General features: G+C 40.8%; 1 protein-coding gene across 5 annotated transcripts in view; it reads left to right on the forward strand.

The window, feature by feature from the left end:
- mtmr4 (myotubularin related protein 4) overlaps positions 1 to 16,806 on the forward strand; it is a 39,598-nt gene that overhangs the window by 13,752 nt on the left and 9,040 nt on the right. For 3 of the 5 annotated variants that reach the window (XM_034889086.1, XM_034889087.1, XM_034889084.1), the window contains 8 exons: positions 5,539 to 5,628; positions 10,278 to 10,394; positions 11,417 to 11,446; positions 12,076 to 12,158; positions 13,862 to 14,028; positions 14,166 to 14,262; positions 15,942 to 16,055; positions 16,182 to 16,381. In XM_034889086.1, coding sequence (XP_034744977.1) covers positions 5,539 to 5,628; positions 10,278 to 10,394; positions 11,417 to 11,446; positions 12,076 to 12,158; positions 13,862 to 14,028; positions 14,166 to 14,262; positions 15,942 to 16,055; positions 16,182 to 16,381 — 898 coding nt within the window. The remainder of the gene's footprint in view (positions 1 to 5,538; positions 5,629 to 10,277; positions 10,395 to 11,416; positions 11,447 to 12,075; positions 12,159 to 13,861; positions 14,029 to 14,165; positions 14,263 to 15,941; positions 16,056 to 16,181; positions 16,382 to 16,806) is intronic. The other 2 variants (XM_034889088.1, XM_034889085.1) reach the window with 1 other exon arrangement.

Raw genomic sequence — 16,806 nt, forward strand, 5'->3', positions numbered from 1 at the left:
ACACACACACACACACACACACACACACTGTCTGTCTAGGCAGCTGCTAGCTGATACTTTCACTGTTACAGCAATACATGAGTACATTTACATGAGTTATACACTCTGTCATTAATATTTGATAAATACGTGCGTGTGTGTCAGCTCCAGCTTTTTGATTGCTGGGTGGACAAAGGTGGGGGAGGGGGAGCATGCCCACAGCAGTGACGAAGCAAAAACGTGTTGGGCACAGGACAAGCTGTGCTCCATCTTTGTGAGTCGGTTGGAAGTGAGAGCATCTCTCTTTTCCTTTTTTAATCTTCTATAAGCTGATTGTCTGGTTGTGGTCACAATGGACCAGAAAACATTAGTGCCTCACTGCTTGTATGTAAATGTAATGACAGAGTTTCAAGCCCTGTCTTGATAAAGTGTTGTTAGCGATGGCCAAAGGGACTTATGTAGCTGCAAGATCAAGATTATCAGCAGGAGAGGTTTCAGTCTTCCTCCAAGCACCGGTACACATACAGTAGACCTGTGCTTTAATGCAGCTAGTCTGTTTTACTCTCCTTGACATTTTCTGTCACAATAATTTGTCAGATAAACTAATTAAAATGTGGTATCTTAGTTCTTATGATTATCAAATATGTTCAGCACCAATGCATCAGTAGTAGCCAGTCTGTGTTTGTAGCCTGTGTCATGGATTCATGGAGCAACACAACATGTACTGTACACAACAGTAAGTCAGCAGTTTTATTTTAGTTTTTAAAGCACAATTTGTTCTACCCTCTTAGCGGAGTGCAATGTCAGGGCTGCTCCATAAGAGAATTAAGTAAATGGTGCCAAGTATCTAACAGGTAATGCAGCACAAAAAGTGTGTGTGTGTGTGTGTGTGTGTGTGAGCAAAGAAGTAATTGCCTGGATGGGAGGGTTCAGACTGCCCAGCAACAGTGTGAGAGATTGGGATGTAATGACCTGACCCTGCAGGTTGTCTCTGACTAATGGCAGCACTCATGGTCCACCCATTCTCAGGTGAACATAAGTCAAACAGATGACACGCAGCAGGGTGGGGGAACGTTTACGTTAGCCCTTGAGTTAAAACTCCTCGTTGATATTTCCCACTTAGTTGTTTTAACCAACTATTTATTGACACTAGTTTTTCACTGAGTAATTTAAACTGCATCTGCTTCCTCTTATTTTTGAACCACTAAAAATATGTTGAACAATAGCTAATTTAGGCTATTTATCTGGTATCGCCATTAGTTTATTTGCCAATTGTTAAAGTTAAAAAATCAAGGTAAAAATGTAAACTTAAAATAGTATATACATGCACGCGTATAGCTAATGATAATAAAGGTGATGCATATAACAACATATAACTACAAGGATAGTTTTGAGGCTAAGCATCTTTGATTAATCTGTTAACATTCCCTAATAGGAATAGAAGGAAATCTATTCATTGTGTAAATGCAGCATCATGCCCCCCCCCCCTCCCTCCTTGGGTGTGTAAATGCAGCCCCCCCTTGGGTGTCATATGGAGACGGAGACTCAGCATAAACATGAAAATAAAGGCATTGCTTGGTAATGATGAACAGTAATAACAGACAGCATTAGCATTGGAGCATCTTTTAACGAGCGTAGACATGTCAGTTTGGCTAAGCCCTGACACCCACCTCCATGGCTGCCATCAGCACCGCCATTTATTACAATTTATGGTGTTGAAGTAGAAGGTGGATTTGCTTTGTTTAGTGAGTTATCCTATTAATCTCTCCCAGACTGAGGCTTGCCACACCCTTATGTAGTAAGCCTTCCATACAAATTCAGTAAGATCTAAGACCTGAACTCTGTTGAAGCCAGACTTGGATTTAATGCTTGTATTGTCCTTTTCATTATCGATCGATCTGCTAATTATTTTCTTGATCAACATTTTATGATTTTAAATTTGTTATCTTTCAACATTTTATTTACTAGTTATTGCTGACACCCTTTTGAAGAACGTACAGTACCCCTCCTTCATATCCATGTAATGTCAACAATGTGTTTAAGCTGCAAAGATTCATCAATTAAATCAATTACTTGTCAACTTTTAAATCTATGCACAACCATTTTGACAATAGATTTATCAGTTTGAGTCCAAAACATTTATGATAAAAAGTAATAATTTTCTGATTTCAGCTTCTTCAATTAATTTTTTTCTAGTTTTAATTACTTCTTTATGATAGTAAATTGAATATCTATGAGTTGTGGACAAACAAGACATTTGAGGAACTCATCTTGGCTTTAGGAAACCACATATGTTACCACATTACATTACGTTACATATGTTTCTGACATTTTATAGACCAAATAACTCGTAAAATATTATCGACAAGTTTATAGACAATGTAAGTAGTTGCAGCCCTACAATGAGCTATTCTTTATGGCTGAGCCTATAAAGTGTCTAGAAATTAGAAATGGGATGGGGAGTGGAGAGGTTGTCACTGTAGGAACACTAACTCCATCTGTTACCAGCAAGCCCAATGGGTGGCATGCTTATCATGGGTTTAATCACCAGCTAAGACCTTTGGATGACAGATGAAATGATTGTAAGCATTGCATGAGGTCTGCAGATTGAGACATTAAGGGCTTTCCTGCTCTGATATATGCCATTTTATTGTGTTGATTTGTCCTGGGACTCAAGTCTTTTTATTAACAAGAGACCAACCAGAGTCATTCAGGTCTCCATTGCTGTTCATTCATTAAGAAACGGCATCGTCATACGGGCATATTGGAATAATGAAGCCAAATCCAACAGAGTGGTAACAATAGCAGTGTTCAGGCAGCCAGCAACCAAACTGTGTTCATCCTCAACCGCTGAGGTAACTTGCTGGTTTCTCCAGAGTGAAAGGCATAATTGGGAATCTAATAGCAGACATTCATAAACCTAGATAATGTCAGAGTCCTGTATACAGAGAGCAAAGTTTTTCTGTTATCCATTTAAGCATCAGATCACAAATATGATCCAAACCAGGATAAGACAAAAAATTGGGCCCTCAACATGTACTTTGTGCATACTTCGTTATAAAGAGGACATTTCCTGGACAAAACCTTTCCAGGAATTTTTACAAATCATTTCAATTTCATAATTTGATTAGTTTTGACCCTTTTCTCTCCAGCGATTGAAGTATGACCTAAAGGAAGTGCTGGCTCAATCTGACACTCTAAACTGCAAGGACAGGGTTGAGTGCCCTCTTTGTTCCTCTCTCATCTCTCTGCTCCTTCTTCAGCTGTTGCAGTCTAATTTTAGCCACCCATCAGTTATAACCATTGCGCACTTCATTTGGATGTTTTCATATATCAGCATTCTTAGAAATGGAGCATTGAATTATTATACAGGGTGTTCCTGCATGGTTATAGAAATTTTTGGGGTATGAAAAGCGACCCTAGCTGTTTGAAATCTAAGAATCAATGTCAGTGCATGACTCATGAAAAACTAGCCAAGTGTGTGAAATAGTGTGAGATACAGTACTAAGTCCCAGTATCTTTGTTTGCACAAGACTGTAGCACCCAGTCACAAAGTCTAGAGCTTTTTTGGCATCAGGTGCCTCTATCATTTTCACGTGCAATAACTACCTCCACAGTGCCAAAGCCAACGGAATACAAATATGTAAAAGGTGCATTCTTCTTTCAGCGCCCTGTCATTAATCTATCAAGAAAAATGACGTTTAGAATCGAATGGTAAACATTTTTAAAATAGCTCGTCTCACAGACCTAACACGAAGTCATGTGTGAGAGTTTTGGAAGTCTCATAGTCAATATTTAATCTCCTACGTGAGGTCTGTGAAGTAGCTGGTGGGGATTGTGAAATTGCACCTGGCTGGCATCAAAGGCCAACCAGCCTGATAAATGCTGAGTACAACTGACCACTACTACTACTACTACTACTACTACTACTACTACTACCACCTTTGGGTTGACTTTCCATAAGAGTTAAAAAAATGTTATGGCCATTCCAATTTTTTTTTTTAAGTACTGCTATATTTTTGTTTACCTGCAATTAATTGCTCATTGCTTTCATTGATATTATTGATATTATTGTTGTAATTGTCAGTTTTATGTTCATTTAAGATGAGAAAAATTCAATGTTTTATGATAATGAAGATGTGTAGGCTGTGTACCTGTGTTAATACATTATCTGGGTCACATAGCAGATTACATTAAAATATGTAGAATGGAATTCAATCAAGGCTTTATTCTAAAAAAATAAAAAGCAAAAAACCTTCATAAATATTTTTTTTTAATTTAAAGAGGCTATATGTCACTTTCAGTTTGTGTTGATTCTAGCGGCCGATTTAGACAGAAGTGGTAGTGTTTTTACCACGCCTGCTGTCGTAAACGTCTTTTCTTTACGGTTCACTATTACACAATCTATTATTGAGTTAGCATTACTAGGTCATATAGCTGCTATGAATGTTTTGCTCAGACAGAAAATCATTCATTTCAAATAAAAGAATAAGTTACAGATGCATCGTTGCATTTCAAGTGTTGCTCCCAGTGACTTAACCTACTTTGTGTGCCTGTGTCACGAGCCAAAGCATTAAGAGTTTGTTGTAGCAACCAATGTAATAATAACTTAGATTCATATAGCGCATTTCATGAAACCCAATGATGCTTTACGCAAGTAAGGTTACAGGGGGACAAGGGAAAAGAAAATAGTAAGCCAACACAGAGTAAGAGAAGTTACACGTCTGTGCTAAATGGAAGGAGGATGTGATTTAATGTCGGCTACTGACGTACAACCGCATTGTAAATTTATTTTATGAATTAGAGATGTAACAGACCGGATGGCCAAGTTGGCGAGGGTTTTGAATCCTTTACAATCCTTTTAATTGTCTCCATCTGTTGATGGCCCAACCAAAGTTGTCACTTTCCCTTTAAGGTTGTAGTTCTTTTTTTAAGTTCCTTCTTTAATGTGGTGATCCTACTCCAGTATCAGCCATAACTACAGCAGATAACTTCTTCAACAACAGGAAAATACAATTAGGTCTATATAAAGAAAACTCCTGCTATCTTTTCCCTGGCTCAAAAGGCTTGATACTAACACATGCTTTCCGGTGTTATAAAGAAATCTGTGACCCGTCAGAATGTGTGCTCTGTAGCGCTGTCTACAGAGCTGGCAAATCATTCTGTGACTGCGTGGGAAACATTTAACCTGGGCATAGGCCTCACCAAAAACAATATAAAAAGGCCTTTTCACTCTTAGTCTTGTTTGGTGTTACAGGGCATTAAGATCATTAATTGAAAAATGACAGCACTTCAAAAACATTCAAAAGTTACATAGTGTCACTTTAACTGAAAGAGACAATTATATCAATCATAATTATTTCTTAGACAATTTATTGTACACCAAAATTTGAAGTTTTTACAGCTCTAGCCATTCCACTGTTCCTATTAAACTGGATTGGGTTTGTCTGTGTTCCTTTTTTAGGAATATGTATCTATGTGGTGTTTCACCTCGCTGTGTCGACCTAAACAATGACAGTATTCATCTGACCACCCCTGCTTGTTGTTTGTGTCTGACAGGGTGAAGAAGGGCCTCCCAGTCTGGAGTATATCAAGGCCAAGGACCTGTTCCCCCAGAAAGAGCTGGTGAAGGAGGATGAAAGTCTTCAGGTGAGCTGAACCGTGTTCAGGCCACTATTCAACAGGGAGGATGGCAGTAGTAAACTTGTGATTGAGAAATCATAATTATTATAGGCCTGCGTGCCAATGTGCTTGAATGTCAAAGGTCATAGTAGATTTTTTTTTATTTCCTGCTTATCAAAGTTTATATAGCTTTATCTTCATCTGGGTCGGTTTCTGGACTTTATTCTGCTCTCATTTGAGTCTAGACTGTGTTAGCCCCGCCCACTCTGCCGGCGATTTGATTTGACGCGGCAGTTCGGTCTGGAAACCTTAACGTTTAATTCTAATGCTTCAGTTCATCATTTTGCGGGAACCAATCACAGACTGGCTTATCTACCCTGGCGCGCTATTGGCGGGTTTAACACGATGACGATAGAGAAGCGACGAAGCAGCTTCTTGTTTACATTCAACATGGTGGCCACCAACCGCCACCAAAGAGTGGCAACCCATCGATGCCGCGGTCACTTCTACTTCAACCGGATCTTTGGTCTGATTGGTGGAAGGACTATCTAATTGCGTACGGAGTCATGTGAACCATGCCCGTTGGTCACGCCTCTAGTGTAGAGAAAATACAGATTAGACTCCGCAGACCAATGCTAAGTCTTATATCTGTTGAGCTTGGCTTGGTCTGGATAGCCAGACTAATTTCAGTCACCTTGCAACATTAAAAAAGGAAAAATTCTATTTCACTGCATTGCTACTATATACTTTGCTTCCCCTCCCCCTGCATGTGGTTCCTCATTGTGAGTCTCCGTGTTTTGTGTTTTCTTTGTGTGTGCAGGTAATCCCATGGTAGTTTCTCTGACAGCCAATGTCTCTTACCACAGGCCTATTATAGGCTTTCCCTTGCACCCCAGCATATGTCATACCTTACTACCTTTCCTCCGGTGTACGTGCAGGCCGTGGTGCATGCTTGCAGTTGTTGCATGTTGTCACAGGCAGACTGCTTAAACCGGAAGTCACGACTCATAAGTCAGTGTTATTTGCGGGTCTCTCTCTCTCTCTCTCTCTCTCTCTCTCTCTCTCTCTCTCTCTCTCTCTCTCTCTCTCTCTCTCTCTCTCTCTCTCTCTCTCTCTCTCTCTCTCTCTCTCTCTCTCTCTCTCTCTCTCTCTCACTCACTCACTCACTCATATTTCTGCTGCTGAAGGCTCCGTAGAGGAAACGTGACACAGTATCTTCTGCTGCACTTGCTGACTGCTGGTGACTCATGCACCTACTTTTGGAGCACAGCTTGTTTCATGCAGCTCCCGGTCTGTACAGCATGTTAACTATGGCGCTCTCAGCAGGACGAGTCAGGTCTCTTCCACAGCAGAGCAGCACACACACACACACACACACACACTCAGTAGATGCACATTCTCATTTCAGCCCTTTGTGCTGCTGTTGAGGCCATATGAATGCAAATTGGCTAAATCCCCTGACTCATACAGAATGCAAAAATGCAATAGATTAGGCATTTTTTTTATATGGTAAAACTGTATCTGCAATGTTTTTTTTTCTGTCACAGCCCAAAACTATGGTGTTCAGCTTTGTTTGGGTGCCAGCCGTGTTTGTGCTCCTGTCACAAGTTGATTTTAGATATTGCATTTGTTTTAGAAGTCCCAAGTGCAGAGTGCCACACCAACAGAGCTAAATATAGGCAGCCGACCGCCTAAATTTGGCTCTGTTGGTGTCTGAGTGCAGGGTACTACGTGCTCCATTTCCCAGGTTAAGCTGTACTCTTTCCCTCATCATGCTTCCTGTCCCACTCATGCACACATTTTTAGTTAAAGATGAGCAACAGCAGGTGCAATGATACTTGTCAGGGTTTTTTTTTTTTAACCTAAGCTCTCTAGACAAACAGTCATACATTACAATACTTTTTTTTTTAAGGTTGTTTTGTTTCAGATTTATGTGCAGTGTGAATGTCTTCTTTTTTTTTGTCATGGTAAACCTGACTGAGTAGATGTCGAATTGTGGTAATGGGTTGCTCAGTCACGTCCAGATCGTGTGCTCTGCTTTTAACCACGCCGGCTAATGTTCTTTCAAGTAAGCCTGATTTTCTGACATCTTACCATAATCCCCCATCTGCCCTGCTGCATGTCCCCTTTAAACATATAACAGTGGGTCCTCCACTGTGTGACTTAGCAGCGCATGCTAAAACAGGATGAGGTAATGTTGTCTCTAAGCAACACTGTTGTCCTCACCACAGGAAACTAAACAACAAGACCTGGGTCAAACTTTGTGATCCCCAAAGGCTAAGATGTTTGATGTAATGTTAGAGAAGCCTACTAAGAGAAACTGAAGTGTGAAAGAGTTGCGTAACACAAACCTCAATTTGTCGGATGGGAGAGAATCTGAGCAGTAATGTATCTCCCAACACACTTAATTTTTTCTGTGGAAATTAAATCTCTAGGAGAAGCAGCTCCGATAAATGGTATAGTTACTATTAGTGGTCAGTGTGAAATTGACCACTCTGAAGGTGTTTTTTTATGAATTGAAACATTCTTTTCAAGTTGGCGAGCAACTGTAGCTGTGTGTCTCATCCACGCTGCCAGCTTTTGAAGCTAATGCCCTGCCTCAGAGTGAAAGGAGGAATGTTTTTTGTTTACTTCTGTTGGGAACCAATTATCTTAATGTTTGGGTCTCGTTGCAGCCAAAGCCGGGGCTTGGCTTAGCTGGAATAAAATGGGTACATGTAGGAATGTTAATGGACAGTTAGGGATCCCGATCTGTACCATCAGCACTGGTACAGACAGTCTCCCTCCCTCCCTACCTCTTGTCTGCCTGCTCATTCAGACTCACCAACGAGCCCTCTATGCTCACAAAGGTCCTTCTGTAAAACTACTATGTGCTAATTGGACAGCTACACATGCACACTGTTTCACCCGTGGCATCCTTTTTGTCATATCTGTAATGTCACTCTGTCCACAGTCATTACTTTAGCTTTAGTAGGCAGGAGAATTGTTTGAGAAATAGCAATACCAGTGCCAGTATGATACTAAGCAGAATAATACATTCAATATTATCCTTTGAGGGTTTTTCTATACAACCTTTTTTTTCAAAAAGGCAAACTTGTCAAATTCATCAGTGTTTAATTGTGTGTAAGTACAATGCAGCTCTGCACGGTCTGTGCCTGAATAAAATGCGTTCTTAAATTTGCAAAACTGGGCGCCCAGATAGCTCCATTGATAGAGCGGGCGCCGATATATGGAGGTGTACTCCTCGACTCAGCGGGCCGGGGTTTGACTCTGAAATGCGGCCCTTTGCTGCATGTCATTCCCCTCTCTCTCTCCCAATTCGTGTCTTCAGTTTTCCTGTCAAATAAATACCAAATTTGGCAAAGTTAAGATTTGAGATCAGAACATATCTAATAAAAGAATCAAACACTGCTAAGAATCTGGCCAAGCATTTCAAGGCTAATTTGTCAACTAAGGCAAATGTTGTTTTTGTGTAGCCATGCTAGCTGTGTGGCTCAACGGATGGCAATGTTGGTCCAACAGCTGGTTGGTTGGTCCCACGCGGAATTAGTTGTGATAACTTTGGTGATCCCATAATGTTTGATAATGCTAATTAGAGTAACAAAAACTCTTAGCCTTCTTAATTAATGTGGGCAAAAACAGGTTTCAGCTAAAGGTCTTAATCACGCTGATGACAGTTCATTTAATGCCTACAATAAATTAGAAAATGGCTTCTTTGTACCTGATGATACACTGTCTAAGATTTGGAGCTGTGCAGGCTACTTATATTGTATTTTAATGCTAATTATTAAATGTTAGAATTAGTGCTGTTAAACAATTAAAATATTTAATCGCATTAATGTCATACTCATAATTAATGGCACATTTTTATCTGTTCAATATTCTATTACAAAGGACATTTAGCCTTGGTTTCTCTTTGTCCCATTTTTTTCTTCTTCTCATTTTAATGCTCTTATCAACATGAAAAAGTTTTTTTTGTGGCATCAGCTGTGTGCTTGGCCATCAGGTGGTATTTCAGACTGGACGAGCTGCGATGAAAGCTCAGTTCACAACAACCAAACCCACAGATCCCTTTGGTCTCGTCAATGGAACATTTGGTAACTTTTAAGAAGTAAATTTTCTGTCCAGAATTTTGTCTGCGTCGCACGCTCGCAATCCACTCAAAACATAACATTACTACTCTTTGGCCGGGTCGCAAGCCCAAACGGCGTGCGTGCGTGCCTGCGTGCGTGCGTGTGTGGTGGCGGCTGTTGTTGTGTTTCTGGTCTAGCTTGATCCGCTGGGTGTTGTAGTTTTTCTAACGTTACTAGTTGTTGCAACAACATGTGAAAAAACTACAAAGTTTGCTAGGCTAAAAAGAATGTTAATTAACTCTTTTAAAAAAAAATGAACGCCGTTAATAACGCGTTTAACTAGATGGTAATCATGTTGAACATTTCACCAGATAAGCAACAACATGTTAGCATCTAGCTCAAAGCCCTGTATTGCCTACAAGGACAGCCTCACAGAGCACCTAGCAGGATGGGAAAACAATGAAAGTACAGCTTTAAAAATAGACTTGTGCATGTAATGATTATAATCCCAGTAGACATAATAACGCCTGACAGTAAACAGGTGGTGGTGTCATGTTTTTGCTTTGTGAACCTCAACAATCTGGTTGTTTTGTGTCTCTCCAGGTGCCATTCGCAGTTCTTGCGGGGGAAGGGGTGGAGTATCTTGGCTATGCCGATGAAGCCGTCATTGCCATTTCTAACTACAGGCTCCACATCAAGTTCAAGGACTCTGTCATCAACGTGAGTGCATGTCACAGACAGTCAACACACAGAAGAACCACAAAAAGGAGAGTTTCACTTCAGTCCAAATGGCACGAGTGTCTGTGTGGTCCCTGCTGCTGTCATGCCATGCCACTACAGAAGCCAATAGCAGGAGAGAGGAGGCTATAGTGCGTAGTTTGGACACACATACACTTTTCTTCTCTACCCCATATAAATTTTATTAACTCATAAGTGTGCTTACCAGGCAAAGTATTTTACACCACATACCCGTAAAACAGTTTTAGTCATATCCAAACGTAGTTGGCATGCAGTTGTTTGTACCAGGATTGTCCCACAGGGGTGGCGGCCCCCTGATGTACAGGCAGCAGAGGTTTAATGTGACATCTAGGCGCCAAAGGCCCGGCCCCCACTGGCACTGATGTCCACCGCGTCGCTCCTGCTGACGTCAGACCTTGCCCAAACACAAATGGGCCAATTGTTTGCATAAACTGGCAGAGAAAAATTCCTCCTCCTTCCCAAATCCCAGTCATCTTTTCCAGAGGTATTCAGCTTATAGAAAAGGTGACGGAGAGGAGGCGGTGGGGGCAGATCACAAAGATTTTCAGGGTGCTTTGACTTACTTCAGCAAAGGAGAGCCAGGTTAAGGCACTGAGTGCAACAATCTCCATCAAACTGCTTTCCAGAGTTCTGCCTGGACCCCAGCGGTGCAGATGAACTCTGTATGAATTCCAACGAGCTACAACCTTTCACCCACCCACCTTTACATCTCTTCCCCTTCTGCACTGTTTTCTTGCCCTTTGCTCCTGTCCATGTTTGTCTTTCTATCCATGATTTTCATTTGGCCTAGCCATGTGCTGCAAGTAGCCCACTTGGTTGTCTTTCATCTCTCAACCTCTTTGATGTTTTCTTTCCTTTTTAACTCTTCATTTCCTTTTGCCTGCTGGATGTTTTTGGTTTAATAGTTTTTCCCATTTCCTCTTGTCTTGTGTCCTCCCTCCCCCCTCTCTGAATGTGCGTTCCATGGTGTCACTGTGTTTTAGACCTACCCAGGTGTGGACAATGAGATATCTGTGAGTACCACATGATAAAACACCACCCTCTGCCACTGTCTAGACAGTTTAAATCATTCGGCTCCTCTTCATTTTGAACGATTACAGTGCACTGGGGACGAATCGCAATTTACATTCAGCGTAGTGGTACCGCTGGATTTATTGTAATTGTCTGTAAAAGGAGAAAAAAAATGATGGTGGTGCAGCGTGTTGGCTGACCTTAAAACGTAATAAAAAAAGAAGCACTATTTTTTTGCCATAAGAAATGAATACATTTTTTTTCACTCATACACGGTACACAAAGTGCTTTTGTATAAAGGTTTAACCGAAAGTGAAGTTGCGTGGTTGATTTTTGCAAATCTCAGCAGCGCCTTTGTTAACACCTCAGTTAGCAGAAACTTTTAAAAGCCTAGAAAGCAGACAATTCTGTGGACAACAGGTTAATAGCTGTTGTTTGGTATAATAACTGATCTAGAAACAAGGTTCAAACACGGCGGAGTCCTTCTTACCTTCTACAACCTTAAAACTATACTCTGTGTATCCAGCCTTGATTTAGTCTGTACTAGACCAGAGGGTGGTAACCTCGTTGCAGATGTGCCGTCCACTCTGACAGCGGATCACACACACGTGCACTCTGTCTCCCCCTACAGGTGCCACTCAGGCTGATAGAAAGTGTGGAGAGCAGAGATATGTTCCAGCTGCACATCATCTGCAAAGACTCCAAAGTTGTCAGGTAAGGAGAGCAGCTCACCCACACACTAAACACGTCGTATTAACCCTGCAGGCTGATGGATGGTGTTATTAACATGAGTAAATACAGTTCAGTGGTCTGGTACGCACCTGAATGAACAATGCAACAGTTCAATTCTGCCTGTCTGCGAGGACACAATTTATACCCACTACCATTAACTGCTAATCCGTATTCCACGTTGTAAAAATAGAGGTTAGGCTTATAATAAAATGCTAGTATAATTCTTGTGCTACTCAAACTCCTCTGTCCTATCCTTTCCTTAAATACTTAACAACATGGACATAGGGATTATAGAAATCATGTCTTGTGTCCTCACAGTTACAAAGGGTTATCCTTCCAATTGGGGGTGGCACGGTTCACAAAACCCCCGGTTCGTATCACGGTATTACAGTATTAGGGGACCACTGAGGTCCATATAAAAGAGACTTCAGATACAGTATTATGGGACCACTAAGGTCTATGTAAAAGAGACTTCAGATACAGTATTAGGGACCACTGAGGTCCATATAAAAGAGACTTCAGATACAGTATTAGGGACCACTGAGGTCCATATAAAAGAGACTTCAGATACAGTATTAGGGACCACTAAGGTCTATATAAAGAGACTTCAGATACAGTATTAGGGGACCACTAAGGTCTATATAAAGAGACTTCAGATACAGTATTAGGGGACCACTAAGGTCTATATAAAGAGACTTCAGATACAGTATTAGGGGACCACTAAGGTCTTTATAAAGAGACTTCAGATACAGTATTAGGGGACCACTAAGGTCTATATATAGAGACTTCAGATACAGTATTAGGGGACCACTAAGGTCTATATAAAGAGACTTCAGATACAGTATTAGGGGACCACTAAGGTCTATATAAAAGCATCCAAAGAGCACCATGTCATGGGACCTTTAACTGCCAGGCCTTGCTATTATTTTATATCATTGGACATTCTTTTTATTAGCTAAACAGCCTGTGTGCTCTCGGAAGTTGTGATGGGCATTTTTTCACATTGTATACACTAAACTATTACTCATTTAATTGTAAAAGAGTATCGATGAAGTAATGAAAATACTTACTAGTTGCAGCGCTAATATGCTAAATGTTTTAATTTTGTGAGACTAGTATTTCAATAGAATACATTCTATAGAATAAAATTAAAGTAACATTTTACAAAAGAGTGTCACAGTGTGTGTCAAAAAAAGGAAAGCGTCAACAACGAAACAGTCATACATTTTCCTCCAGTTGATACTATTTTTTTATAATCTTTTAATGAAATAAGGATCTTGCAAATGAGCGTCCTGTTTATTGTATTGTATTTATACTTCTTTTAAAAAATGTATGCTGTGTAGCATGACTGTCACTTATAATGCTTACTTGTTTCAAAAACTGTTTAAAAAAAAGACAAAGGCTTGTATTTATTTCACAGCAGAGTGAAATCCGTATGTGTTTATAGACCCCTGATAAGTTCAAAACCAGTGGAGCCTAATGATTCTCAGCAGCAGATGTAGCAGCGGTGTCTTGGTCCCTCATCATCAAGCAGACGCATTATTATTACTCCTGTTTCATGGCTGGAAAATCACTAAACATCTGATCCAATTAGTTTTTTTTTTTTTTTTTTTTTCAGTCCCCAATGCATGACGTGTTGTTGGATCTCACTCGTCTTTCTAATCTTGACGTTGTGTTTTCTACAGATGCCTCTTTGCGACGTTCAAGCAATGCCAGGAGTGGGTCAAGCGTCTGAACCGGGCCATAGCTCACCCGTCCCGACTGGAGGACCTGTTCGCCCTGGCCTATCACGCCTGGTGTCTGGGAGGCAACGCGGATGATGAAGACCAGCACGTTCATCTCTGTCGCCCAGGTCAACACACACACACCAATCACGACTAAACTTAACACAAAAGTTGAACAATTAGGCCTTCAAGTAGAATGTCTGATTTTGTTAAAGTTTTGATATTCTTAAATAATCTCCTCCCTCCATGGTCTCTGCGTGTGCAGGTGATCACGTGCGTCAGAGAATGGAAATAGAGGTCAAGAGGATGGGCTTTGACACACAGAACGTCTGGAGAGTGTCGGACATAAACTGCAACTTCAAGTATGTCACATATGTTACCATAAATAAAAAAAAGTAGCTGTACAATGCTGTAACCGTAAAGAGTCATGGTGGTCGTTTAGAGAGTGAATGGTGAGCGACAGTGTTTCAAAGAGCTTTTTGAGAGCTAAGACAGAGTAGGGCTGGAATCAAGCAGGAGTGGAGAAGGTCTGACCACAATGTCCAAACTGAACAGATTGTTTGACAAACAGCTTGTGTGTATGTGTCAGCACATCTCAGCACCATGTGTCAGCAAAGAAGTTTTTTCTTTTCAATGTTTCTTATAATAACAATTACTTTTCGGGGAATAGTAGTCAGGTTGATTTAAATAATAAGAGTCAATTGAACATTATACACAGAAATTATTAGATTGGGTGTGATTTATATTGCCCGATGGTATCATTGTCACCAATGTCCATAACGAGTAGATGACCATAAATCCATATAGAGATAGAGAAGAAAAACCTTTCTGAGAATCAGTAATCCAGTTACAGTTGGGTACAATGCAAAGAGCAACTGCTGTAAAATCATTCGGCCTCGTTTTAATGGAACCAAAATATCAACAAATATATGCAGGAAAAAAGCAGGGCTCTGGTTGTTAGTTTTCTTTCAAATTGAAGTAAGAAATGAATATCCGTATGTATGAACTTTACTACTACTGCTGTACTAAATATCGGGTTCCAATCGATACCCTGATTCATGATAAAAAAAATTGTATATCGTGAATGAGATATATCAAAACATCTACAGAAACTTATCAAACCACTTCTGCAGCATTATCCACGTCTCTGCCATTAATCCATATATTGTTCCCAACAATCCTTTACTTTACCAATATATTGCCAAAAATCCTAAATTCCATGTCACGCTGTCTTCTCCTTTATAACTCTGAAGCTCTACTGAAAGTAGCTCATTCATTTAGCGATTTATTGGTGGATCAGTGCCTTCAACAACATGGGTCAATGTGCATGCTTGCTCGCCTTTGTCTCCTGACCTCATCAAGTCCAGTCAATAATACACACACACACACACAGACACACACACACACACACACACACACACACACACACACACACAAATAACATTGTAGCACTCACTTAAGCAGAAAAATGCGGTATACTGTTTGTGTGTGTCTCTCCTTTGCTGTCTGGACAAACAAACGCTGCTACAAAAAAAAACTTCAGTCTGCTCACAAGGCCCAAGAGAGCACATCCTGCTGAGGGAGAAAGACATAGAGGACAACTTGCTAATTAAACAAGCCGTAGCCTGCTGAGGCCCATGACTCAGCACACTATTTCTCTCTCACACATCCACTGTCTTTGTCTAACCTTCTCTCCTCAGACAGTCAGCAGGTGGATAGACATTGAAGAAAGTATCATGAGAGAGGAGGAGGAGACCAGAGACAGATGGAGTCAGGCAGAAGGACATAGTGAATTTTTTTTTTCTCTGCCAGAGCTGAGAGTTGTTGAAGTAGTGACCCTGAAAACCAGAACATTTGTTTATGTCGAGTGTTTGCTGCAGCTCAAAGCACTGTTTTGTCTTGGTTTGTTTTGTTTTTTTCCTCATTTAAAGACTCTTGTTGCTTGCAGTTATCTTATGTCAGCCTAGTGTACTGGCTGTATACTGTTTGCAGCAGTATAAACTGCATTTAACCTAACATGGTTTGTCCTTCTTGTCCACAGGCTGTGCTCCAGCTACCCGCAGAAGCTTCTGGTTCCAATATGGATCACTGACAAGGAGCTGGAGAGTGTGGCTTCCTTCAGATCCTGGAAGAGGATCCCTGTGGTGGTCTACAGGTGGGTTTACTGACACAGTCATATGCACACTACCAGATGTTTTTACCAAGATGCCCAACAGCATGTTTCCTTTTTGAGATTTAGATCCGTACTCTCGTTTGCTGACTCTGTACCATTGAATTCCAGGCACCAGAAGAACGGGGCAGTGATCTCCCGTTGCAGCCAGCCTGAGATCAGCTGGTGGGGCTGGAGAAACACAGATGATGAGTACCTGGTGTCATCCATCGCCAAGGCGTGTCAGATGGATGCTGGAGCCAAGGGTACCTGTGGAGCACCAGCCTGCCGACAACGCGGGGAAGCTCCCGACTCCTCTGATAGCGATTTTGGTAAAGCAGACTCATGCAAGCAATGTAACTCCCAAGAGCCCATTCATATTTAGGCTCATTATGTGGAAATATCCTTGTGACTTACAAGGAAGTAAATGATTTTTTTAAATTACTTTCATGTCTCGTAATTGTTCTCCTTACTTCCAAAGTGAACTACCAACAGATAAAGATGCCCAACATAATATGTCCTTTTTAATTATGTCTGCATACAGTGGGCTTGTTCTGCAAATACATTGTCAGCAATGTATAGTGTATTAACTAGCAATAAATCACATGTTCGTTCCTTTTCCTTACTTGTTAAGTGCACCCATTTAAAAATTAAGTGGATGCGGTAACCGTTAAAGGGGCTGTTCAGAACATTAATAAAGCAGCTAACGACTATTTGTTATGTAACGATATAATGAAGTAATGGCATTAATGGCAGT

Source organism: Etheostoma cragini, chromosome 13 (assembly GCF_013103735.1).
Source record: "Etheostoma cragini isolate CJK2018 chromosome 13, CSU_Ecrag_1.0, whole genome shotgun sequence".
Taxonomy (NCBI): domain Eukaryota; kingdom Metazoa; phylum Chordata; class Actinopteri; order Perciformes; family Percidae; genus Etheostoma; species Etheostoma cragini.